Raw genomic sequence first — 24663 nt, 5'->3', positions numbered from 1 at the left:
ATTACCGAACCGAACTGGCTATTTCGGTATTTCGGTATTCGGGAATTCGGTTTTCGGTTCGGTATTCGGGACTAAAATGTAAAATTTAATATTTCGGTTTCGGTATTCGGTATTTACCATTATACTGTTCGGTAATTCGGTAAATACCGAATACCGAATAATCCAAACTGAAATCCTGAGTCTTTGCACTACAAGATTCTTGTGGCTGTTGGAATGCTTACTGGGATGAAAGGGACGGGGGAGTATTGCCTTTTTCCTATCAAACTAGTGATACATCATACTTACATCACATGCCACTTCAATTTTTTTCTTGACAATGCAAATCTTATACTGACAATTCAGGTTCATTCTTCCACAAAGATGAGATATCAGCCACTGCTTCAGAAACAGTTAGATATATTCCATTTAATCCGAAGCCCTCAAGAGCACTAGATTCATGCAACTTTTCCATAACATTCCCACCTGGATTTGCCAGCATAAGCTGAAAAGTGAAAAAGGACAACAAATGTTTGTAAGAAAAATATTTGACTAATGAAGGGAAACAAAGAAGCATATTTTATGTGGCTGATGGATTTACCTTAAGAGATCGTTTATCCAGCGTCCTTCTTAGTTCACATATAGTGTCGATTCAACTTGAATCTATGGTTGATACAGCTGGTGAAGGAAGACATAATTTTGTTACTCAACATATTGGATACAAATTAAAAGATGAGAAAATGTTGTCATTTTGTTTTCTCTTCAACTGACCTGTCATGTCGATAATTACACATTTGATTGCAGTTTCTTTGTTGGCTGCTATCCTCTCTTCCTCTTCGCGGATCCATCTCAATATTCTGTAGTTACAAAATGTGAATTTCAAGTAAATAAAACTGTGAAATTGTGAAATAAAACTGTGAAATTACAAAATGTGAATTTCAAGTAAGCTTGTATATTGAAAATATCTCTTGCACATGATGAATGAATGCAGCCGCTAGCAAAAAAATGGTATTACCGAATACCGTACCGAACCGAAGTTTGATTTACCGAACCGAAGTTTGAAAGTTCGGTATTTGGTATATACTTTCAATTACCGATTACCGAATTACCGAACCCGAACTTTAAAAATATCGAACCGAATACCGAACGCTCAGCCCTACTCTAGAAACAGACTATTTAATTATAGAAACAGACGGTAGTTTTGAAGGATGGGGAGCAGTACTAAAAGCAAAACCCAATAAATACAGTAATAAAAGTGAAGAAAAGATATGTGCTTATCAAAGTGGTAAGTATCGAGAAAAAAGAAATATGAGTAGTATAGACGCCGAAATTTTAGCTGTAATATATGGCTTAAATAGTTTTAGACTATATATACTAAATAAACCAGAAATATTGGTAAGAACATACTGTGAAGCTATAGTCAAATTCTATCAAAAAATTAATGATAAAAGTAGCAGTAGACGAAGATGGTTAAACTTTATGGATACTATTTCTATTTATAATTTACAATTTGAACATATTTAATAATTTAGCAGACCAATTAAGTAGACTAAAGATTACTGCTAACTAAGTTTTTATTTGAACAGCATGAGACCTTCCAGTTCTCAGACAGCAGACAAGGGGAAAGGCATAGCCTCAACCCAAGACACATACAATATAGAAGGGGGTAGTAAATTTTTCAATAAGAAAAGTTCAAAGGACAAAGCAAGAAATTAATATTGTTTTCAAATAAATTTTTTAACAATCCTACTCGGTACTTTCTTACTCCTATATTTCTTCTTATCATGTAGTTATAATTAATTTTCCTTCTATCTCCCAAATTATTATTATTATTATTATATTTTTTTATATGAACAGTAAAAAGTGAACAGTACTTTGAACAGTAGTTTTTTATTTTATTTTATTTTTTTATCTTAATTTGGACTTTGTTCAGTCACGAATCTTGTTATATTGTTCATCTCTTTCTCTTAATCTTTGTTCTTAATAACAGTCTTCTTTAACCACACCCTGGTAACCACGACCAACATCGTCCTTTATTATTTGGACATTAATATATATATATATATATATATATATATATATATATATATTATATTATATTATATTATAATATATTATGTTACTAGTTACGGAAGGCCCGTGCTCAGCCTGGGCCCAAGCTCAAAATATAGAATTAGAAATTTCCATTAAATAAGTATAATGTGTCACATTTTCTACCACATAATTAATTTAACGTATTTGCAGGTTAATGATATCTTGTTGATAATTTTTAAAATTATTAAAATTCTTCGTCACACAATTAGATGATTTGAATGAAAATTTTATTTAAGTAAACAAATTAGCAAATCTCAAAGGGACACGGTGATTCGATATCCAAATAACATAATAAAGATAAAGTATAATAATTACAACTTGTGAAGCGCATAAATCAAAAAACAGTTTTGTATTTTTGTGAATTTGTGAGCGTGTGATTTTATTCATAGATAAAAATCAATTTGTTAATATTTGTAGATTTTCACTCGTTATTTTGAGTCAAGTGTTTATGTTAGTTAAATGTGATTTTTAACCTTAGTTTTAAATGAAATTCAAGAAATAACTTATATTTATTAAAGGAACCTCAAGAATCAATAAAATTTTATTCTTCATATATACTCTATACTTAAAAAGATTAAATTTAGTTAACCAAATAAGAGATTTTAAAGATATTCCAATCTTGACGGATAACATTGTTTTCATTACAACTTATGGCATAATGTAATAAATTTATTTATGTATTTATGAAAAATCATAGATATTCCAAAGGCGGCGTATAAAATTGTCCATAAATTTTTTTAATCGGTTAAATTACATTCTTGAAATTTTAACTAAAACATAATTTAACTAAATTATCTTATATATCTCAATTAATATTAATCTTTCTTTCACCACATCTCTCCATATTTATCAGAGCGCGGGTAAAGGTGAAAAAAATAATTAACTCTATCTTGATTTTTTAAAATAACAAATGTTTTAGATAAAATAGACCAGAAAGACTAAATAATATTTAGAGCTATTTTTTTTTAAAACACATATGAGCTCATTAAAGTATAAATATAAAGTAAAAAAAAATGCACACATGTAAGTAAAAGAGTTTTCAGAAATTCTCAAATTTCATAATGCAAATATAAATTAAAAGAAATGCCTATATGTAAGAACCTATACCAAACAAACCAACAACAGGAGAAAACACCGTCCGAAAATAATAAGCAACAAATGAAAAAGGAGAAAATGAGAGAGCAACAAGAAGTAAAATATCTAGCGAAGAAATGACTGTTTTTTTAAGTTAATAGATAAGATAGATAGAAGAAAGTAACATGAGAAATAAGGTAGAAGGTTCGACAGCTTTTGAAAATACATTATAAGGACTAAAAAGTAAAAAAAAAAAAAGAACCTAAAAATAATTAATTGAAATATTTAGCATTAATTTGGAAATATTTGTGAGGACTACAAAAGTCCCTTGATAGTCACTTATATGTAGTAGTAATATACTGTATAAAAGAGCCAAGTAAAAAAAAAATAAAAAAATTACATACACATAGATACACTATAATCCAAAGTGTTGGGCCCGTGCCCAGCATGGGCATTGGAGGTGGTATCGTCGTCCACCTCCAACTCATGTTAAAAAAAAAAAAGTTGGACCTCAGATTAAAAAAAAAATCAATAAAAAAATAGACCCCATATTAAAAAATAAGCAATATCAAAAAACAAATACACATAAATACATTATAATCTAAAATGTTGGGCACGGACATAATCCATCTAGTTTTTACTAGATCGAAGAGTGAAGCCCTTAACTACATCAGCTGATATTAATGGCATTCTAGATATATAGCATTCTTTTTTTCTTCTGTGTTTCTCTCTCTCTCTCTCTCTCTTGCCTGATCAGTTCCTTTCCAAGGTAAATCACAATTTCTCGCTCGACTTTCTTGCTCTTTTCATTTCACTTTCGCTCTTTCACTGGTCGACTTAGAAACAACAGAGTGCTCTTTCAATTCTCCTTCTTCCAACTTTCAAGAATACTTCTAGCTCTCCTGTTACGATTTAAGGTATGATTCTCTCTCAAATTTTCTTATGTATCCCTGTCTTCTTCTCTTCCTATTTGATTTTTCCGAGATTTAAGAGTTTCAATTTTTAGTGTTGAATTTCCTTGGTTGTTGTTGTTGTTGTTCTATATGGTGAAAATTTTCCGTCTCTAGAGGGAAGAAAAAATTCAAATGTGGTTTGGAAAAAAGCCCTTTGTCATTCTAGTTAAAGCATACAGGAGGATACTTACGAGAATAAATAGCATTCTCGTGTCCTTCCTGACATTAATTCTGTCACAATTTGAGCGTAAATATGTTAAACTATGGCCAGTGGCGGAGCCACATAGAGCCGAGGGGTTCATCCCCTCAGTGAAAAAAACACTATTTTTATAAGGTTAAATTTATTTTTTATGTATATATAGTAGATGCTGAACCCCTTAGGCTTCTTTGTATGTCTACTTTTTTATATTTTGAGCCCCTTCGACGAAAATCCTGGCTCTGCCACTGACTATGGCTAAGTGAAACAACTTTGGAGTATAAGGGATAAAGTGTTATTAAGTATATTTTATGAGTAAAGGATGCATATGAGGAATTCCGGAAGGTCCTATAAGGAATTGAGCGGAAGGAGTTGAGTTAGTATGACTTTGGAAAAGGATGAGCGTTACTTGGAACAACAAAGTATGAGCCAAATTGGGGAAAGAATATCTTTTAGTATATTAGGAGTTCTGAAGTATAGAAAAAAGAAATGCTCCCAGGCACTCTCCCTAAGAAAGTTCTCTCTCCTACTTCTTAGGAGGGGAACTAACCCTTTTCCGGTGACTTTCTACCGGAATTTCTTCCTATCTCTCCCATCTATTCTCAAGTTATTACCTTCTGTGATATCTTATCCTTCTCTTTCAGTTCGACAACTTAGATTCTCTTCTCAAACATGGGTGACAATAGAATTTACTTCAATGCAGGGTTTAAATCCTTTGACATTACTAGATGGACATCTGGAAACTCTGACTGGTATGAATGGGTAGAAAGAAGTAGAAAGATGATGAGGAGGACATCCATAAGTAGAAAAATCATGGAGTGGATCATTTTCACTTTGAAAGAAGCTTCAACAGATCAGAAGAAGGTGGTGAGGAGATGGAAAACTTCTGAACGAGAAGCAGAGCACTTTTGCACCAGGAAACGCAATGAGCATGGGAGATATATGAGCATCCTATCTTTAAATGGTAGTGGCAGATCAGTCCTCATTATTCCAGAGCCTGTATTGAATGCTGGATGGGTTGACTTAGCATTTAAGATTGAAAGATTCATTAAGTGCCACTCAAAGCAGGAACAAGCAGCCCCTCCTAGAATTAATGAAACCAACTACCCTTTCTCAAAGGTAGTACAAGAGAGTAAATGGCAGTCGAGAAATCTCCGTACAACAGAGGTTAAAAGCAAGAAGGGAAGCATTGAAATATCAGAATCATCTGCAAATCAGGAAAATGGGCTCTTGAAGAGATGTTTAGTTGGATGTTGTGGAGAAAAGTCAAAGGAAAAACCTACCCTAGCAGATATAAGGAGATGGTCTTCATCCAACTGGAAAAAGGCTATTGGGTTAAACATCTATGAGCTATACAATGATATGTTCCTATTTGAATTCCCAAATAGACATATGGCTGAACAAATTCTCCAAGGACAACGGAGGTGGAAGAACATCTGTTTTAACCTCGAATGGTGGAGCCCATTATCAGGAAGTGTCTCAAACTCCATTGAAGTAAAGGAGACTTGGATCAGAGCAGTGGGCATTCCACTGCATTTGTGGTCACAGAAAATTTTCCAAGAAATAGGTGAAATTTGTGGGGGATGGGTGGCTACAGAGGAAGAGACAGAACTCAAGAACCATATGAAATGGGCAAGAATCTTGGTGTCCAATGATGGTAGATTTATTCCAAGGGAGGTGTCGATCAATCGTAATGGAATCACGTATTACTTCCCAATCTGGGTGGAAAGTAAAACGAGATTCGAAATCACACCGGAAAAGGAAGGAAGAACCATCAGAGATGCTGCTGTAGATGATGCTATGAAAGATCCAGGTAAAGCTATTGCATGCTGGGTAAAAGGAGATGACCTCTGCAAAGAAGTACAAGAATCCCATCCTCCTAGGGATTCTAGAGATATGCATCACATGGGACTGTCAGATACAGTAGTTGACTTCCCATCAGAGGTATCATGTGATGGGCAAGTGAACAATTTAAATGAAATTTCAGGATTGGGCCGGGTATGTGAGCCCACACCTCAGAAACCTCTGAAAGTGATAAATGGGCTTGATTTTGCTGGACAAGTTATCTTTAATGACTTAACTTGTGATTATTACTTGCCCTCAACATTGTACAACAACAATTGGCACTGCATGACCATGGCTGAGCTCTCAAAACAAAAAGAAAAGCATGCATGCACACAAACTGCAAAGGAAGTGAACACTTTTGCAGAAGTGGTGATGAACTTGTCTAGGGAGGTGATTGGGGAAACTTCAAAAGGGATGGAAAAAGATGATTGGCAGATGGTGGCTGGGGAAAGAGGTGGAAAGAGGGTGGCAGAGGACCTATCTGAGATAGCAGATCTGAATCCTTTCAATGCTATTGAAAACTGGGAAGTTGAGGAGGCAGAGCCTATCCAAATTCAGCAACAGCAAACAATCATAGATAAAAAGCAAGAAGCTTCGGTATGGGTACAACAAAATATGAGCAAATTCAACAAAATTTTTGGGGTAGATTTCCAGGGGCACGAGGAAGAGGTTATGGAACTATTACTGCAAATTGACAGCAGTAGACAAGCAAGAAGAATGGTGCAAGATTCTGAATGCAGAAAAACAAGGTTTAAGGGTGCACAAGAGCTGAAAGGTCTTGTTTCTTTTGATGTTAAATACAAGAGCAATGGGAATAGGTACAAGGGGAGAAGTATCATCCTTGTTTCTTAATGCAGTTCAAATTAGTAACATGGAATGTTAGGGGATTAAACAATATGGACAAAAGGATACTGGTGAGCAGTTTAGTTTTTGACTGGAGAGCAGATATCATCTGTTTTCAGGAAACTAAAATTGAGGGTGACAGTACAGAACTGGTGAAACAAATCTGGGGGGGGGGGGGGGGGGGGGGAGATGGATTAATTTTGCTTGTTTGGAAGCTAGTGGAACAAGAGGGGGGATTCTGTTGATGTGGGATAAAAGAGTATGGAGGGGGGATATTCTTGAAATAGGTGCTTACACTCTAACCTGCAAGTTTGAAGCACAATTACAAAACTTCTCATGCCATATCACAGGAGTGTATGCTCCAAACTCTTATAAAGAAAGGAGACTGGTGTGGGAAGAATTAGGTTCTGTGAGGGGCTTAATGGAAGGGCCATGGGCTGTTTGTGGAGATTATAATGTCACTAGGTTTATCTCAGAGAAGAAAAACTGTACTCAATGAACCAGGGGGATGAAGGAATTTTCTGATTTCATTGAAGACATGAACCTAATTGACCGACAGCTTGAGGATGCTACTTATACTTGGTTCAAAGGTGACAATCTAGAGATAGCTTCTAGAATTGACAGGATATTGATCTCAAAAGAGTTTGATGATAGTTTCAACAATTTGAAACAGATTCCTCTTCAAAGACTGGTTTCAGACCATATTCATGTTGCTTTACAAAGTGATTCATGGAATAGGAGAAAAAGTTATTTTAAATTTGAAAACTGGTGGCTAGGTTCCGAGGGTTTTGTGGATAGAGTTAGGGGTTGGTGGAATTCTTTCAACTTCACAGGCAAACCAGACTACATACTTGCTTGTAAATTAAAAGCTCTAAAGTCTAATCTCAAGACTTGGAGCAGAAGTGAGGATGGAAACTTGGGCTCTAAAAGAAGAAGTTTGCTAGGACAGATGGCTGAAATGGATGTAGTGCTGGAAGAAAGAGCCCTAACAGAAGAGGAATCAATCAAGAAGGCAACTTTGCTTATGGAGTATGAGGAGTTGGTCAAGAATGAAGAAATATCTTGGAGACAGAAATCAAGATCACTCTGGTTAAAAGAAGGGGACAAGAACACTAAGTTCTTTCACAAAATGACAAATGCTCACAGAAGATATAACAATATTGATCAGCTTGTGATTCAGGGAGAAACAATTAAGGAGCCAGCTAGAATTGAAGAAGAGATAATTGATTACTATCAAAAGCTGTATTCTGAGACTACACAATGGAGGCCAGCCTGTAACTTCACAAATTGCCCTACTATATCAGAGGAGGAAAAGGAGTATTTACAAGGCAGTTTTGAAGAAAAAGAAGTATTGAGATGTCTAAAATTGTGTGCAGTTGACAAAGCTCCAGGCCCTGATGGATTCACCATGGGTTTCTTCATCAAATGTTGGGAAGTAGTGAAGCATGACATAATGAACACTTTTCACAACTTCCATGAGCAAGGAGTTTTTGAGAAAAGTTTTAATGCAACTTTCATTACTCTCATTCCTAAGAAGAAAGGTGCTAAGGAACTAAGGGACTTCAGGCCTATCAGTTTGATAGGTAGTATTTATAAAATCTTTTCCAAAGTGTTGACTGAAAGAATGAAAGGGGGTCATTGCAAAACTAGTGGACTCCCAGCAGATGGCCTTTATTAAGGGCAGACAAATTATGGATGTTGTGCTAATAGCTAATGAAGCAGTAGATTCCAGGTTTAAGCAGATGAAACCTGGAATCCTTTGCAAGTTAGATATTGAAAAAACATATGATCATGTAAACTGGAGGTACTTACTCCAGGTTATGGAGATGATGGGTTTTGGACAGAAATGGATCCAATGGATCAAATTCTGCATATCAACTGCTAGTTTCTCAGTTCTGATTAATGGTTCCCCAGCAGGTTGTTTTAAAGCACAAAGAGGTCTCAGGCAAGGTGACCCTTTGTCACCTTTCCTATTTTTGATTGCAATGGAAGGTCTAAACAATATAATCAAGACAACAAAGGTGAATGGGTGGATAAATGGTTTTGAGGTGGCTAGAGCTGGTAATGAAAGTCTGGAGGTGACACACCTCCAATATGCAGATGACACACTGATCTTTTGTGATGCTGAAGAGGAGCGACTAAGGTTTTTAAGGATGATACTAGTCCTATTTGAAGGAATCTATGGGCTGCACATTAATTGGAGGAAGAGTTTTTTGTATCCTATCAATGAAGTCCCAAACATGAACTTGTTGGCTGCAAATCTAGGTGGTTAAGTTGGTACTCTGCCAACAATCTATCTGGGAATGCCTCTGGGAGCCAAATCTAATTCAACAGAGATTTGGAACAATATGATTGAAAAATGTGAGAGGAAACTAGCCAGATGGAAAAGCCAATATTTGTCCTTGGGGGGTAGAGTGACACTCATCAACTCAGTCCTTGATGCCTTACCAACATATATGATGTCTCTGTTCCCAATTCGAGCAGGGATTATCAAGAGGTTGGATAGCATCAGCAGGAAATTCCTGTGGCAAGGAAATAAAGAAAAAAAAGGATTTCACTTGGTGAAGTGGAAAGTAGTGATCACTGGCAAGAAGAGTGGAGGACTGGGAATAAAAGATATGAAAATGCAGAGCAAAGCACTCAGAATGAAGTGGCTATGGAAGTATGCCAATGAAAATCAACTTTTATGGAGGAAAGTTATCAATGCAAAATATGAAGAGGAAGATAGCTGGATGACAAAGGAGGTTACCACACCATAAGGGGTTAGTCTGTGGAGATCCATAAGAGCCTTATGGAATGAAGTTAAGTGCAACCCCAAGATCAAAGTAGTGAATGGGGTTAAAACCAGATTCTGGAAGGATAATTGGCTTGAGGCTGGTCATCTGGAAACACTATTTCCAGATATATACAACATTGTCTTAGATCATCAAAGGACTGTGGCTGATTTGTGGACACCTCAAGGATGGAATTTCACTTTCAGAAGGCAAATCAATGATTGGGAGATACAAAGAGTGGCTGATTTTCTTAACATATTGCAACAATTTAAGGGACTTCAGCTAGGAGAGGATATTTTTTGGTGGCTGGGGAATAAAAAATGAGTGTTCAAAGTTAGTTCAGCCTACAGGATGATGAATCAATCAATTCAACAGATTACCAATTGGCCCTGGAAACACATTTGGAGATCCAAAATCCCACATAAAGTTAGCTGCTTTGTGTGGCTTTTAGCTAAAGAAGCAGTTCTTACATAGGATAATTTGATGAAAAGGGGGATAATTTTATGCTCTAGATGTTTCCTATGTGGAGAAACAACAGAGACAGTTAACCATCTGTTTCTACACTGTAAGTTTACACAACAGCTTTGGAGAATATTTTTAAATCTCAAAGGTATAGCCTGGACTATGCCTAGCAAGGTTTCAGAGGCTCTAAAGAGTTGGGAAGAGGCAGGATTGCAGGCAAAGAACAGAAATAGATGGAGAATTGTCCCTGCCAGCATATGGTGGGTAATATGGAAAGAGAGAAACTCCAGATGTTTTGAGAGTATAGAGAATGGAGTGCAGAAGGTCAAGTTGAATAGTATTTTATTGCTTTGTTTTTGGTGTAATCAGGCCTACTCAAATGATACTATTTCCATTATTGATGTATTAGATTCAATATAGGATTAGAATAGTAGAGTCTTGGAGTACTTTTGTAGATATGGTTTCAGTACAACCTATGTACTGTTTTATTCATATGGAATACAATACAGTTACCAGTTTCAAAAAAGAAGTATAGAAAAAGCCTAAATTGAAGTTCATGAAGTTTAGTTTTCAACGCAACAAACCGCTCATCGATACGACTTCGGAGTGGAGAATTATGGACGTTACAAGTCAGGCTCGCAGAGCAGAAACGCGCAGCTACAGTGCGCGACACGCGCGTTACAGTACCCGAAAATTCTAGGTCGGTGCCAACCGACTCTAGAACTCTATAAAAGGGGTTTTACCCCTTATTTTTTTTTTTCATCCAACCACCCCTAAACATATCCCAAATCCTCTAGAATATTCCTCCAACTTCCACAATATGCACATATATTCCTACTAGTCTATATAACAATTTTGGTCATTTTTATTTCATTTTTAACGTAGCAAATCCTAGAAACCTCTCCAAACATATTCCAACATATTTCTAAGCCCAACCCAAGGATCAAAGTAAAGATTAAAGTGGTTACGAGCTAAGTGAGGTCTACACTTGTACTGTATAAAAGAGCCAAGTTTGGAACGACCAAGGGCAAAAGAGTCATTTTGAATCACAAAAAATCTCTTTGTACGGTTCTCTCGCTCACTCCGTCGCTTTTCATCATTCTAGAAGAACCAGTTCTCTTTTGTAACACAGAGATGATTCCTCCATGTCTCTGAGTCTCTTTCATCGTTCTCATCTGGATTATGAAGTTTTGGTAAGCTTTTGTCTCAATTTTTGCCCTGATTTCCTTTCGGTTCTCTTCAGATACACCAATTTCATGGTTATTGACTTGTTGTCATTATTTTCCTTCTTCAAAGTTCTTCTGCATTCGTTTCCTTCCTTTTGTTTTGCATTTTCTTCCTTAACCAGTCCCTTTTCAATAATTTTTATTTGTTCTTCAGATTACTCTTTCAATTATCTTCATCTTCTCAGCTGAGTGTTCTAATTTCAGGTATGCTTTCCTTTCAATTTTACGCAAATTTCGTTCAGTTCTCTTCAGACTTCTGAATTTACGGCATCTCAGATATTGGGAAAATTCAGTTTTGAAGAGTGAAAATTCCTTCTTTGTATTTTGAGTTTTACTAATGAAAGTTTATGTGGATTTGATTTATGTGAAGAAAGAGTATTTTGGAAGCTCGGGTAGTATGAATATTCAGTTCTTTATGATTATAATGTTTATCTTGCTTCTGCAAATTATCTCTAATGTTAACACTTGTCCCGCTCGAATGTATCTGATCACATTAATAGACCCTCTTGGCTGACTGCTACACACGATGATGGAGATTGGATCACAAGTAGTGTTAATGCTAATAACCAATTTAATTTTAGAGAAAGCTCAGGGGATGCTTCTGATAGATTGATACCTCATAAAGTGTTCGATAAATATGTTATGCAAATAAATAGACTGATACCTCATAAAGTGTTCGATAAATATGTTACGCAAATATTCCCTACTTCTTCAGAGGATAGCACAATACCAGCAACATATTGAAATAGAACCCATTCTATGTGTATGGCCCCCGCTAAGACGAGCACAACGTCACAATTGTGCACGTTAGCATTCCGTCTGTCAAGATTTTAAGATACCTTACCCACATTAATAGTTGTATGGTTAGATCGAAGAGTCAGCATACTTAACTGAAGTATAATATCTACACAACAAACTTTAAAGCTTATGAAATTTTTTGGTTGATAGCGAAGGCTAACCTAAGTTCAGAGTAATTTCTGTAATAAAGAAGGCAAGTTTATAACTGCTTCATCTTTGTTTCAAATTCCATGTGCACGGCTTTGTTTTGTATGTCTTGTGTGCTTTTTGGGGTTTATTCCTTGCTGTCACCTTCCTTCTTACTTTCCTGGAAAAATGTCTAAAGCGAGTATTGCATTGGAAGCTTGTCTTCTTTGCTACACCAATAAATAAAAAGTGTCTTCCTTGCTACTTATTGCATTCTTGACAATCTTTCACCCTTCCTTACTTTTCTACCTTTAAACCCTGACGCCCTATAATTATTAGGCCAAGCATTTGTTGGTACTAATAGCCTATTGGTTAATAAGACTTTGTATATGCTGTGTGCATCACTGATGCTGAATCCTGTGTTTAGTTATCGTTCAATTGCAATACCATATTCTGCTACTCTAGCATGTGATATCTCCTCCATGTTAGGAGTTCTATCTATAATGTGATAAAGTAGTAAAATTGTATTGCTTTTTTGGAAATGCAGAATTATATCAGCACAGGCATTTAAACATATTTACATAAGCTTGCAATCTCTAATACTATCAGAAGTTGCTTAATTTGTGAGCAGAATTTTAGCACTATTGATAACCTTGCACATTCACTTGCAAAATGGTTTAGAGGTACACTTTTCCTTCTTGGATTTTCAGATAAGGAGGCAATATCAATTCAATAAAGGTTGCTTTAGAAACTGAGACAAGTTCTTTGCTAATCTTGCTTTTAATAATCCTTACCTCATTTCCTTTAGCTTCAACTATGAGCATGGTTAAGAGTGGTGTGAGCTTACTTTAGGTCCTACTATTTGAAGCTGGAAAAATGTAGGTATGCAGCATAATACTTAATTTCTAAATAACTGCCTGGTCTTTAAACTTTAATTTTGCTACATCAACCAAACAATTCAAAAATGTGTTGCATGGTGAAAGCTTGTAGAAAACATTATCGCTTTAGGGGAACATGTTTCTCAGGTTAGAACATGTATTCATTTTCATTACAAACTAAAAGTGTATAAAAATAAATTTGGAGAGAACTTGTTCAATCATTTATCGCGTGTTCGATTCACATATAACATTCTTATTTAATGGCTTCCTTTTAAACTCTTTGAAGCTCATAAATCTGAAATTCCTTCTTCAAAATAAATTGAGTACTTGCTTACTAGATCCATCAGGAAACTGTGCAACTTGGTTTATCAACATCATGATGAATTACTCATAGTACAATGCTCCTCTACAAAAGGAGTTATATGTCGGTAAGTCAGATGATTAATCTCTCTTTTGCACTGAACAATCACCATATCACTAATGGTGTTAGCGCTCTCACCACCTTTGTCAAATGAATCGACTTCCAAAGTCGTCCTGGTGGATGTGGAGTTGAGAGGATTCGAATATATGTAAATTTAGACTCTCATCTTAGTGTGTGCACAATTCTATTGCTTCTGAGTATCTACCTAAAAATGGATCCAACACAAGAGGTCGTGCTATAAATTTGACTGGGAGATGATTTGTCTTTGAGCTTCCAAAGGAATCTATCTACCTGTCTGTATTTATTATCAAAGAGATTGAAGTCAGTCCTATATTCTTCAGAGCATAATAGAAAAAATCTAAAAGAGAAACTGCCTATAAAAAGGGTGGAACAGTATATCTGGACAACTTCAGTGTAACTTTAAAGAGTAAAGTTGAGGAAACCATGGTGTAACTCTTGAAACACTGTTGGAAATGACCACCTAAAGACTAAATCCAGTTATATCTGCTTTTATTTTCTTGTGAAAGATGCCTCTACATTATCCCTTAAACAAAAATTTATCTCCTATGCTGCTTATTTGTGAGATTATTGGTAAGATGAGCTGCTGTTAGATTATGATGATATACAAATGGTTTTGGATACAAAGTCACTTTCAATGAGTACATGGAGGGGAGATAGTTTTGCTTTATTATTTAAATTCATCTTTCTGAGAGATAATGGTTCAAAATACGTGGTTATATTTTCAGTAAGTGTATATGGATTGGGGACAACACTGCACATTAAAATCATGAATTAGAAGATCCCTGACTGTCTTACATACATTCATATAAAAGGCCCGTTTTATCTCTTTGGAGCACATACAACACTTGTCAGCTTTTCTTCCCTTTTGATAGTTATATGTAGAAATTAGGTTCTGCAGTTCAATTGAAATTGGTAGAAGGGGGTGTGTACACTTAGCAGTGGTCTGAGGAAGTAACTCTGAAGATTACTCTGTTTCTTGTGAAAGACTTGGCAAGGTACTTGTGCATGATGCATGTCTCATATAAAACAGCCTGCAGAAGAGAGGTGTATCATTTTGTAGCAGATGTTTCATGTGCGACAGTGGGGAGGAAATTGGCGCAAATATCTTTTGTATTTTTCATTGTGTTTAGCTTCTTCAGTGTTAATCTTGTGCATTTGTTGGTAAAATGTATAATTTCTGCGGTACTTTCAACAAATGTATGTAAGTACCTGTTTACATTTTATTCAAGATTATAAAGGAAATTCATAATAAAATGGAAGCATTTGACTACCCATCTAAAATTGAAAAAATTTCTTATCTTATCTATCCACGGTATCATTTTATTCATTAAATAACCACTAAATTTAAGAAATGAATAATTAAAAAAAATGAATAAAATACTAATTGCAAATTGTTGGGCCCATGCATAGCACGGGCATGACGCATCTAGTTATTCTATACTATTTAGAAGAGTGAGTTTTGCTCACTCTTCGTTCCGTCATGGGGCCCTCCATAAATAAAAAAAAATTAGCCCCCCCCCCCCCCCCCCCAAATATTAAACAGGCCCACAAAAATAAAAAATTGTAAAAAAAATAAAAATTTGGGCCTCCCCCATAAAAAGTGGAACCCATCACATCTAAACTCACCAGAAAAAAAAAATGGACCCCATATTAACAAAATCAAGCAATATTAAAAAAAAAAAAAAGTGAATCTCGTATTAAAAAAATAAACAATGTTAAAAAAAATTGTGGGCCCATATTAAACACCATGCGTATCCGTAGCAAACACTAATATAATAAAGTTTTAAATACGGAACACAAACTACAATGTTATATTAATCGTGTTTTGAACATAGTATCTCATATTGACAAAATCAAGCAATATATATATAAAAACAAAAATTAATCCCATATTAAAAAAATAAACAATGTCAAAAAAAAAAAAAGTTCAGACTTTGTATTCTTACCAAACACTAATATAATAAAGTTTTAGATACAGAGCACAAATTACAATGTTATATCAATCGTGTTTTGAACATATATATATAAAAGTGAATCCCGTATAAAAAAAATAAAAAATGTTTAAAAAAAGTGGGCCCCATATTAAACATCATGCGTATTCGTAGCAAATACTAATATAACAAAGTTTTAGATACGGAACACAAATTACAATGTTATATCAATCGTGTTTTGAACATAGTACATATAAAAATAAAATAAAAAATGGGCCCCATATTAAACAGGCCCATAAAAAAAATTGTAAAAAAAAATTATGGGCCCCATATATATTAAACAACAACTAATATTAAAAAAAATGTGGGTCTCATATTAAACACCATCCAGTATTAAAAAAAAAAAAGGTGGAAGCCATCACATCCAAACTCACCGGAAAAAAAAAAAAAAGTGAACCCCATATTAATAAAATCAAGTAATATTAAAAAAAAAAGTGAATCTCATATTAAAAAAATAAACAATGTTAAAAAAAATGTGGGCCCCATATTAAATACCGTGCGTATTCGTAGCAAACACTAATATAATAAAATTTTAAATACGGAGCACAAACTACAATGTTATATTAATCGTGTTTTGAACATAGTATCCCATATTGACAAAATCAAGCAATATATATATAAAAAATGAATCCCATATTAAAAAAATAAACAATGTCAAAAAAAAAAAAAGTGCAGACTTTATATTCTTAGCAAACACTAATATAATAAAGTTTTAGATATCGAGCACAAATTACAATGGTATATCAATCGTGTTTTGAATATAGTATATATAAAAAAAAATAAAAAATTAGGCCCTTTATTAAACAGGCCCATTAAAAAAAATTGTAAAAAAAAAATTGTGGGCCCTATATATTAATCAACAACTAACATTAAAAAAAATGTGGGCCCCATATTAAACACCATCCAGTATTAAAAAAAAAAGTGAAACCCACCACATCCAAACTCACGGGAAAAAAAAAGTGAACCTCATATTAACAAAATCAAGCAATATTTAAAAAAAAAAATTGTGGGCCCCATATTAAACACCGTGCGTATACGTAGCAAACACTAATATAATAAAGTTTTAAATACAGAGCACAAATTACAATGTTATATTAATCGTGTTTTGAACATAGTATCCCACATTGACAAAATCAAGCAATATATATATAAAAAAAAAAAATCCCACATTGTGGGCCCCATATTAAACACCATCCAGTATTAAAAAAAGTGGAACCCACCACATCCAAACTCACGGGAAAAAAAAGTGGACCCCATATTAACAAAATCAAGCAATATTGAAAGAAAAAAAAAGTGAATCCCATATTTAAAAAACAAACAATGTTAAAAAAAATGTGGGCCCCATATTAAACACCATGCGTATTCGTAGCAAACACTAATATAATAAAGTTTTAAATATGGAGTATAAATTACAATGTTATATTAATCGTGTTTTGAACATAGTATCCCATATTGACAAAATGAAGTTATTGTGTTCACTAAATATACTTAAAATATTTATATTTTAAAATAAGATAGAATTTAATGCAAAAGACAACATGATAAGTAAAATGAGCTAAATCGAGAATATTTACCAACAATTAAAAAATAGTATTTCTTCGTTTAGATAAAAAATTAATTTCTACAACAAGTCTTCTCTTTTAAAAAATATTAATAAATTTGCCGATTTTGTATTCGTAGCAAACATTAATATAATAAAATTTTAGATACGGAGCACAAACTACAATGTTATATTAATCATGTTTTAAACATAACATATACTCTCTCTCTATATATATATATATATATATATAATCACTATTCAAAGACAAATACATACACATAGTGTTATATCCCGTATTTTTGTATGTTGGGTTATCCGTAAACTAATCGACATAAGTTCAAGGACAAGATTATTTTTGAGATATGAGACAAGAATTTTTTTTTATTTTTGATTTTAATAGTGCACAGTTTGCATATTAATTACAATTAGTGTAGAAACATTAGTGAAGATTAGGGATTGATTAACTATGATCAGATTATTAGGTGGGGATTTTATTGGTGATCAGGAATTAACTAATTAGATAAGTTTAATTACGTGTGAGACAAAAGGAATATAGCTGGTCAATAGGAGGTGAGTGTTCACATATGACATTTCCACGTGGAACATGGAAGATGAAAGTGTAGTGACTATGTTCTAGGAATGAGGAGGTGGCATCTTTGTTTATGTAGTAAACGGCTAGTTGAAATGGCTTAAAGGCATGTGGACCCCACGGTCCACTTAATGGGAAAGTACATAGCCTCCCTTATCTTATTATTTACGTACACAATGTGATAAAAGTTGCAAAAATATTGATAATGCTATGTGCCAACCATTCTACGTGGAAGTCAGCATATGACTATGTAAATTTATATAATGGGTGACATATTTTGGTATAGTGTGATCATTGTCATTATGAGCTAAGTGGACCCCAAAACCTATTATAAAAGGATTTATATAGAGATCATTTTAGTGAGAAACAATTCAAATAAAATATGGGGGCAGTAACGATTTTTCCATGAAAAAGTTTACAAACTTAGCAATCTTGTTTTGGAAAGTAAAAACACTTAGGTAATGTTTAGGGGACAATATGTCCACGTGGGTCCCATGTGGGGAAAGATCATTTTTTATGTGTAATTATAAGTATAGATAAATGTGGCTTTTGGAGAGTGACCTTGTTAAATTATAATAGTGACTAATTAATCAAATGAGTAGCTAGTAAAGTGGTAGGAGTCCACGTGTATTATTTTTATTCACATGGAAAGCTTCTAATAAATCCGCAGTATGCTAACGTGTCCCTATAGGATACAATGAGCCAAAAGTTAGGCCAGTAATTTGTTTACATAGTGGAAGGTTAACATTGAAAGGACCAAACATTTTCAGCAACTTTCCACTTCATTTTCTATTTCAAGAATCAATGTTCATCTTTGGAAGAGTGCAAAACGTTGCTATCAATTCTTATGCACTTTGAATAAGCAAATTGATAGAAGTTGCTTACGGTTGTAGCTCATCTGGAGCCCTCGGCTAAGCGCCATTTTTTTTGAAAGAAAGATTATAATTTACAGCAAGAATTTTAAGAGGTCAAGCTTGCTAGTAAGGTTTTTCTTCCAGTTGTTGAGGTAAGGTTTATTCCCTCCTACATGTTCTAGAGATGGTTTTGGTCTTTATACAATTAGATGGATGTTGAATTTGTGAAAGGAAAACTTAAGTCATGCTAGAACTTGTATTGATTTTATGGGCTGTTTTGGAAGTGATTTAAGAATGGATTTAATTCTAGTTTGATATGAAATTGTTGGTATTGTTGTTGTTAGTATTTTTATTGATGTTTGGCTAAGTTGAAATTTCGAGGATTGTTAAGTTTACAGGGGAAATGCTGCCCGAATTTTGTTAAGTTTCATTCGTGCTTGGATTGGCTAGTAAGTGATGTGGATAATCTAATTGTGGCATATGTTGTCTTAATTTTAGACCTGCGAGCTCGAGAAGTAGACGTTGGACATTAGATAGAGTTCAAGGTATGTGAGGCTAGTCCTTTCTTTCTATGGCATGAATCTTATAGCTTGACTCTCTTTTTATCCATGAGTTTCCTTAAGTTCTGGAAAATATGAGTCTATGTCCATAATTAGCCACACAAGGTAATGAGTAAAGTATAGAAATCCCAATACTCATGTTGTGATGATCCTATAATGTTAATGATGCTATTTATTGCTTACACTAACCTTATATGCTAATTCCTTCAAGGTGAGGCAGGATATCAATGAATGGTCCATAATGACGTCGGAAGCCATCGACCTTACGTCGCTCCGATATAATTATGAATTTTGATTGGGCTCTTGTGCATGCTTTATATATATATATATATATATATATATATATATATATATATATATATATATATATATATATGTATGTATGTATTTTCTCACACCGCGCCGCGCTATAGTCGGCCGGGCAGGCACGTAGATGTGCACACCACTATAGTGGGCAGCTTATACCCCGGACGCGGGAGGCCTGGACGCAGGCTATGATTATCACACCGCTCCTACATGGACGGACAACTTATACATTATCACACCGTACCTGCATGGACGGGCAGCTTATATATGTATAGATACATGACATGATAAAGATTATGAGTAAGTCAGCATGCATTATTTCAGTTATATTCGATAGCCAGTACAGATTGCTCTTTCTTGATGCCTCCTTATCTCATTGATGCCTTCATATTTCATTGATATATTGTTACTGTTTATGCCTTTCATACTCAGTACAACATTCGTACTGACATCCGTTTTCTTCGGACGCTGTGTTCATGCCCACAGGTAGACAGGGAGGTGAGCTTAATTCAGATTCTTAGTAGCTGTCAGCTGATTGAGAGCACTCCATTGTTCGGTGGTGCTTATGTTTATTCCTTTGGTTCCTTTATGTATTTCGCGCACGACGGAGTCTTGTTCCGTCTATATGTATAATATGTCAGTAGAGGCTCGTAGCCGCGCAGTGTGGGTTAGATGGTCTCACAAGATTACTATGTTATATTTGTATATGTTATTTTGATAGCCTAAGGGGCACGTGTATATAAAATTATTTGTGTTTTCAAACGAAAAATGGTTGTCTTATGATTATGAGATTATGAATGATAAAGAAATGTAAAATGGTTATAACGAGTGAGGAAACGAGCGGTGCTTGGTGGTTAGCCCGGGTGCCCGTCGCGGCCCTAGTCGGGTCGTGACACATAGATGCACTATAATCTAAAGTGTTGGGTCCGTGCGCAGCACGTGCATAAGCCGTCTAGTAATATATAGAAATGAGAGTTTGGAAGGACGAACAAGGGTACATTTGTAATTGTGATATTTCGGTTGGGGCAAATTTGGAAAGTCAGTCTCTGTTACGTATATACCATTCTCTTCTTCATTCTTCACATAGATTCTAGATTAAGCTCAATACAGAGATCTCTCTAGCCTTCATTACTGCTCTTCAGTTCTCAATTTCTCGGCTTTGGTTCGAGTTTGTCTTCGGTGTTTTTATATTGTGAAGTTAGTGTAAGTTTTTCTTCTGATTTTCCTCCACTCTCTCTTCTTCAATGTTTCCAATTCTCAGAGATCGAACTACAACGGTAGCTTTTTTCCTTCCTTTTTAAAATTTCAGCTGTGCATATCAACAATTATATATGATTTTCACATGCATGATTTTGGATATTTGATGAATCAAAATCCGGCTTTTCTCGATGATTAAATCTAATTAGCATTTTTCCTCTTCAAAGTTATGAAATTAACTACAAATTTAATTTTTGGTGATGTTCAGTTCTTTTTTCTCTTTGTTAATCAGAAAGTGACGTTCTTTAACTGAGTGTCCAAATCTGGTTGTGCGGGTATTTTTCAAGGTTCATAGTTCATGTTGAATAATGGTTTGCCTGATATCATGTGTTTTTCTTAGTTTTTAAGCATTGTATAAACTAAAATCTTTTCCTCTGCTTTTTCTATTTTCGACCTTATGAGTACTTTGGTTAATATAATATTCATGTTACTGATTTAGCATTGTAACATCATTATGCACAAGATGAATCTAAGGTATTTGATTTTATGGCTAAAACAGCTGAATTAGTTTTTCTGGACGCATTTTTTAGGGTTCTACGACAAATTCACCCGTCATATAAAAAATTCGAAAGGTACATTTTTAGTTTCCACTTCTAATGGACAATATTGGTATGTGTATGTGTAACATTATGGTTTGACGTATTCTATTTGGTTGCATTTGTATTTCTATTGAACTCTTGCTACTATTCCTCAAACTTTATGTTTCAAGAAAGATTAGATATTTTAATTGTAGAGTACTCGGAAAAGAAATGACCAAAGTCCAATACACTGCAGATTGCAAAGTGATGTTTGGTTTAAGCCTTTGGCATTTGATATAACATTTTTCTCTCAAATTCAGATGTATTATCTCTATTAAAATTTGAATGTGATGTTTTATTTTTGCCTTTAGCTATGGAAACTATTTAGTTCTGGGTGACTTTTTAATTTTTGCTACGTTTCCTCCCTCTCTTTGAGGTTGCTTATGGTAGTTAGCTATAACCTTATTAACACGTAGATATGTGTAGTAAGAATTCTTCGCAGTATTGGTTGTTTCCATCGTATACAATAAATTTTTTCTTTTGTACTTTTGTGCAACATTAGGTACATATATTTATTAATTCCGCACTGTAGGCATCCAAGGTGTTTGATAGAGGGAGGAGATATAGAAAGTGCTGTGCTTGATTCATAAGATTCAATAATCAATAGCATCGGTATATTATTTTACTTAGCCTGCCTCTCCTATGACTTTGTTTACAGAAGAGTTGTTTTTTGTTATTCTATCTGTGTGCTTTTGTCATGAATGTATAAGTGCATCTGTCTTGCATTATACTCCGAAGAATGGCTAATAGAGGCATTTCTGCTTGGTGATGACTGGATTAAGTTTTAGTAATTAATTGTTTTCAGCTAATTTCGATTTAATTATTAAAATATTTGATTTGGCGTCTGGATTTTGGTGTTTGAGCTTTTGTGGATTCGATATGCTGTTTTAGGTGGTGTTTCTTCTTCAGATTTTGGTTGTGCAAAATGGGGTTTTAGTATGAATTTTTTGTTCTTTTGGAGTGGGTAGAACCGAGTTTGCACTTCAGAATTAAATTAAGCTACAACTATACTAAGTGGTCGTTTGGTGCATGGCCAAAATTATCCCGGGATTATAATCCCGGGACTAATTTATCCCATATCTTGGGACTATTTTATCCCATCTAGATGGGATAAAATAGTCCCAGGATAAGTGATATAAGAAGGTATATCCCAGCTTATACCATGGGATGCATTTTATACTTTGTTTAGTACAAGGTATAAATTTATCCCAGGATAAATTTATACCTTCTACCAAACATGGTACAAAAAATTAGTGCTGGGATATTTCAGCTTATACCATGCACCAAACGACCCCTAAGAGAGCCAAAAGATGATTTTTATTGATAAGTCTTTGAAAATGGCAGAAGCTCAATAGATATAGGCAAACGTGAATAAGGGAGCTAGGGACTAAACTGAAATAAGAAAAACTTACAATGATAATTGAATAATAAAGTAACTAACTAAAGGGACTCGAATGCAAGATAAAACCTAGCAATTAATAGGGAAAAGGTGCAAATATACACTTAGAGCGGATATATCTTTGTGAAATAAATGATGCATACATACTTTCACCGTTACACAAATGGTGATGGATTTTTCCAAAAGAAAAATTATTTAATTTATTTTTTAATTAAAGAATCACCACGTGGCAATTTTCTTTTTCTGGTGAGTTTAAAAAGATGAGTAGAATACTTATTCTTTTTAAACCTATGGGCATATTTTTTCGGAGGAATAGACTACCCATTATTAATAAAAAATTTCCTCATGGCTTTAAAAAAATAAATTTACCAAAAAATAGGTAGAATTATTTTTTTAAGCCACGTGACATTCTTTAATTAAAAACATAAACTAAATGATTTTTTAAGAAATAATTTCGTCAACGAATAGTTATCTTTGCAGCATTTGTATAACACTGAGTGTGTGTATATATATACATATATTACTACTTATTAGAAGCACTAGTTTGGGGCACTTTTGTCGTCCGTTGATGGGCCCCAAAAAAAAAAAATTATGCGCCCCATATATATTAAACAACAACAAATGTAAAATAAAATAAAATTATGGGCCCCATATATATTAAACAACAACTAATATTAAAAAATAGTGCAAATTAATAATGTCAAAAAAAAGTGCACCCCATATTAAAAAATCAAACAATATTCATGTAATTTTCAAAGTATCTCATTAAGTCAATAATGATGGATTCATTGCCACGTGCGTATTCGTAGCAAACACTAATATAATAAAATTTTAAATACGGAGCACAAACTACAATGTTATATTAGTAGTAATATATATATATATATATATATATATATATATATATATATATATATATATATATATATATTATTACTACTATTTAGAAGAGTGAGTTTTACTCACTCTTCGTCGTCCGTCGTGGGCCCCTCCCCATAAATAAAAAATAAAAATCCCCCCCCCCCCAATATTAAACAGGCCCACAAAAATAAAAAAATAAAAAATTTTGGGCCCCCCCATAAAAAGTGGAACCCATCACATCCAAACTCACAGGAAAAGAAAGTGGACCCCATATTAACAAAATCAAGCAATATTAAAAAAAAAGTGAATCCCGTATTAAAAAAATAAACAATGTTAAAAAAAATTGTGGGTCTCATATTAGACACCATGCGTATCCGTAGCAAACACTAATATAATAAAGTTTTAAATACGGAGCACAAACTACAATGTTATATTAATCGTGTTTTGAACATAGTATCTCATATTGACAAAATCAAGCAATATATTAAAAAAAAAAGTTAATCCCATATTAAAAAAATAAACAATGTCAAAAAAAAAGTTCAGACTTTGTATTCTTAGCAAACACTAATATAATAAAGTTTTAGATACGGAACACAAACTACAGTGTTATATCAATCGTGTTTTGAACATATATATATATATATATATATGTATGTATGTATATTATGCATAAAAATAGTGCAAACTAATAATGTTCAAAAGGGTTGCGCCCCATACTAAACAACACCAAGCAATATAAAAATAAAAATAAAAACTATATAAAGCATGGGTCTAGATCGTCTGTTGTCCCTTCAAAAAAAAGGGTGGGCCCCATACTAAATAACACCGAGCAATAAAAAAAAAAAGTGGAACTCACCACATCCAAACTCACGGGAAAAAAAAGTGGACCCCAAATTAATAGAATCAAGCAATATTAAAAAAAAAAAAAAAAGGTGAATCCAATAAAAAAAAAAAACTATATAAAGCATGGGTTTAGACCCATGCTTCATCGTCCGTTGTCCCTTAAAAAAAAAGGTGGGTCCCATACTAAATAACATC

At 34.0% G+C, this 24663-nt stretch overlaps 2 protein-coding genes and 1 long non-coding RNA gene across 4 annotated transcripts in view; 2 read left to right on the top strand and 1 right to left on the bottom strand.

The window, feature by feature from the left end:
- Positions 1-291: 291 nt before the first annotated feature.
- LOC132618934 (uncharacterized) lies at positions 292-943 on the bottom strand. Its single transcript, XR_009574395.1, has 3 exons — positions 748-943; positions 578-654; positions 292-481 (listed from the first exon to the last, which is right to left on the bottom strand). It is a non-coding gene; the product is annotated as an uncharacterized LOC132618934 (long non-coding RNA).
- A 3032-nt stretch (positions 944-3975) lies between these two features.
- Positions 3976-24663, top strand: part of LOC132616965 (syntaxin-81) — a 48392-nt gene continuing 27704 nt past the window's right edge. For both annotated transcript variants that reach the window (XM_060331777.1, XM_060331776.1), the window contains exon 1: positions 3976-4061. The gene's annotated coding sequence lies outside the window, so the exon portion shown is untranslated. The remainder of the gene's footprint in view (positions 4062-24663) is intronic.
- On the top strand, positions 8673-9254 carry LOC132620119 (secreted RxLR effector protein 78-like). Its single transcript, XM_060334822.1, has one exon. The coding sequence runs from the start codon at positions 8673-8675 to the stop codon at positions 9252-9254; it is 582 nt and encodes a 193-aa protein (XP_060190805.1).

Source organism: Lycium barbarum, chromosome 11 (genome assembly GCF_019175385.1).
Source record: "Lycium barbarum isolate Lr01 chromosome 11, ASM1917538v2, whole genome shotgun sequence".
In the NCBI taxonomy this organism is placed as follows: domain Eukaryota; kingdom Viridiplantae; phylum Streptophyta; class Magnoliopsida; order Solanales; family Solanaceae; genus Lycium; species Lycium barbarum.
The sequence above is the reverse complement of the archived record's forward strand: the minus strand, read 5'-3'. Positions and strand labels throughout refer to the sequence as shown.

Bases quoted from the DNA above. Each gene is read 5' to 3' on its own strand.
- LOC132620119 (XM_060334822.1), top strand. From the start codon at position 8,673: ATGGATGTTGTGCTAATAGCTAATGAAGCAGTAGATTCCAGGTTTAAG.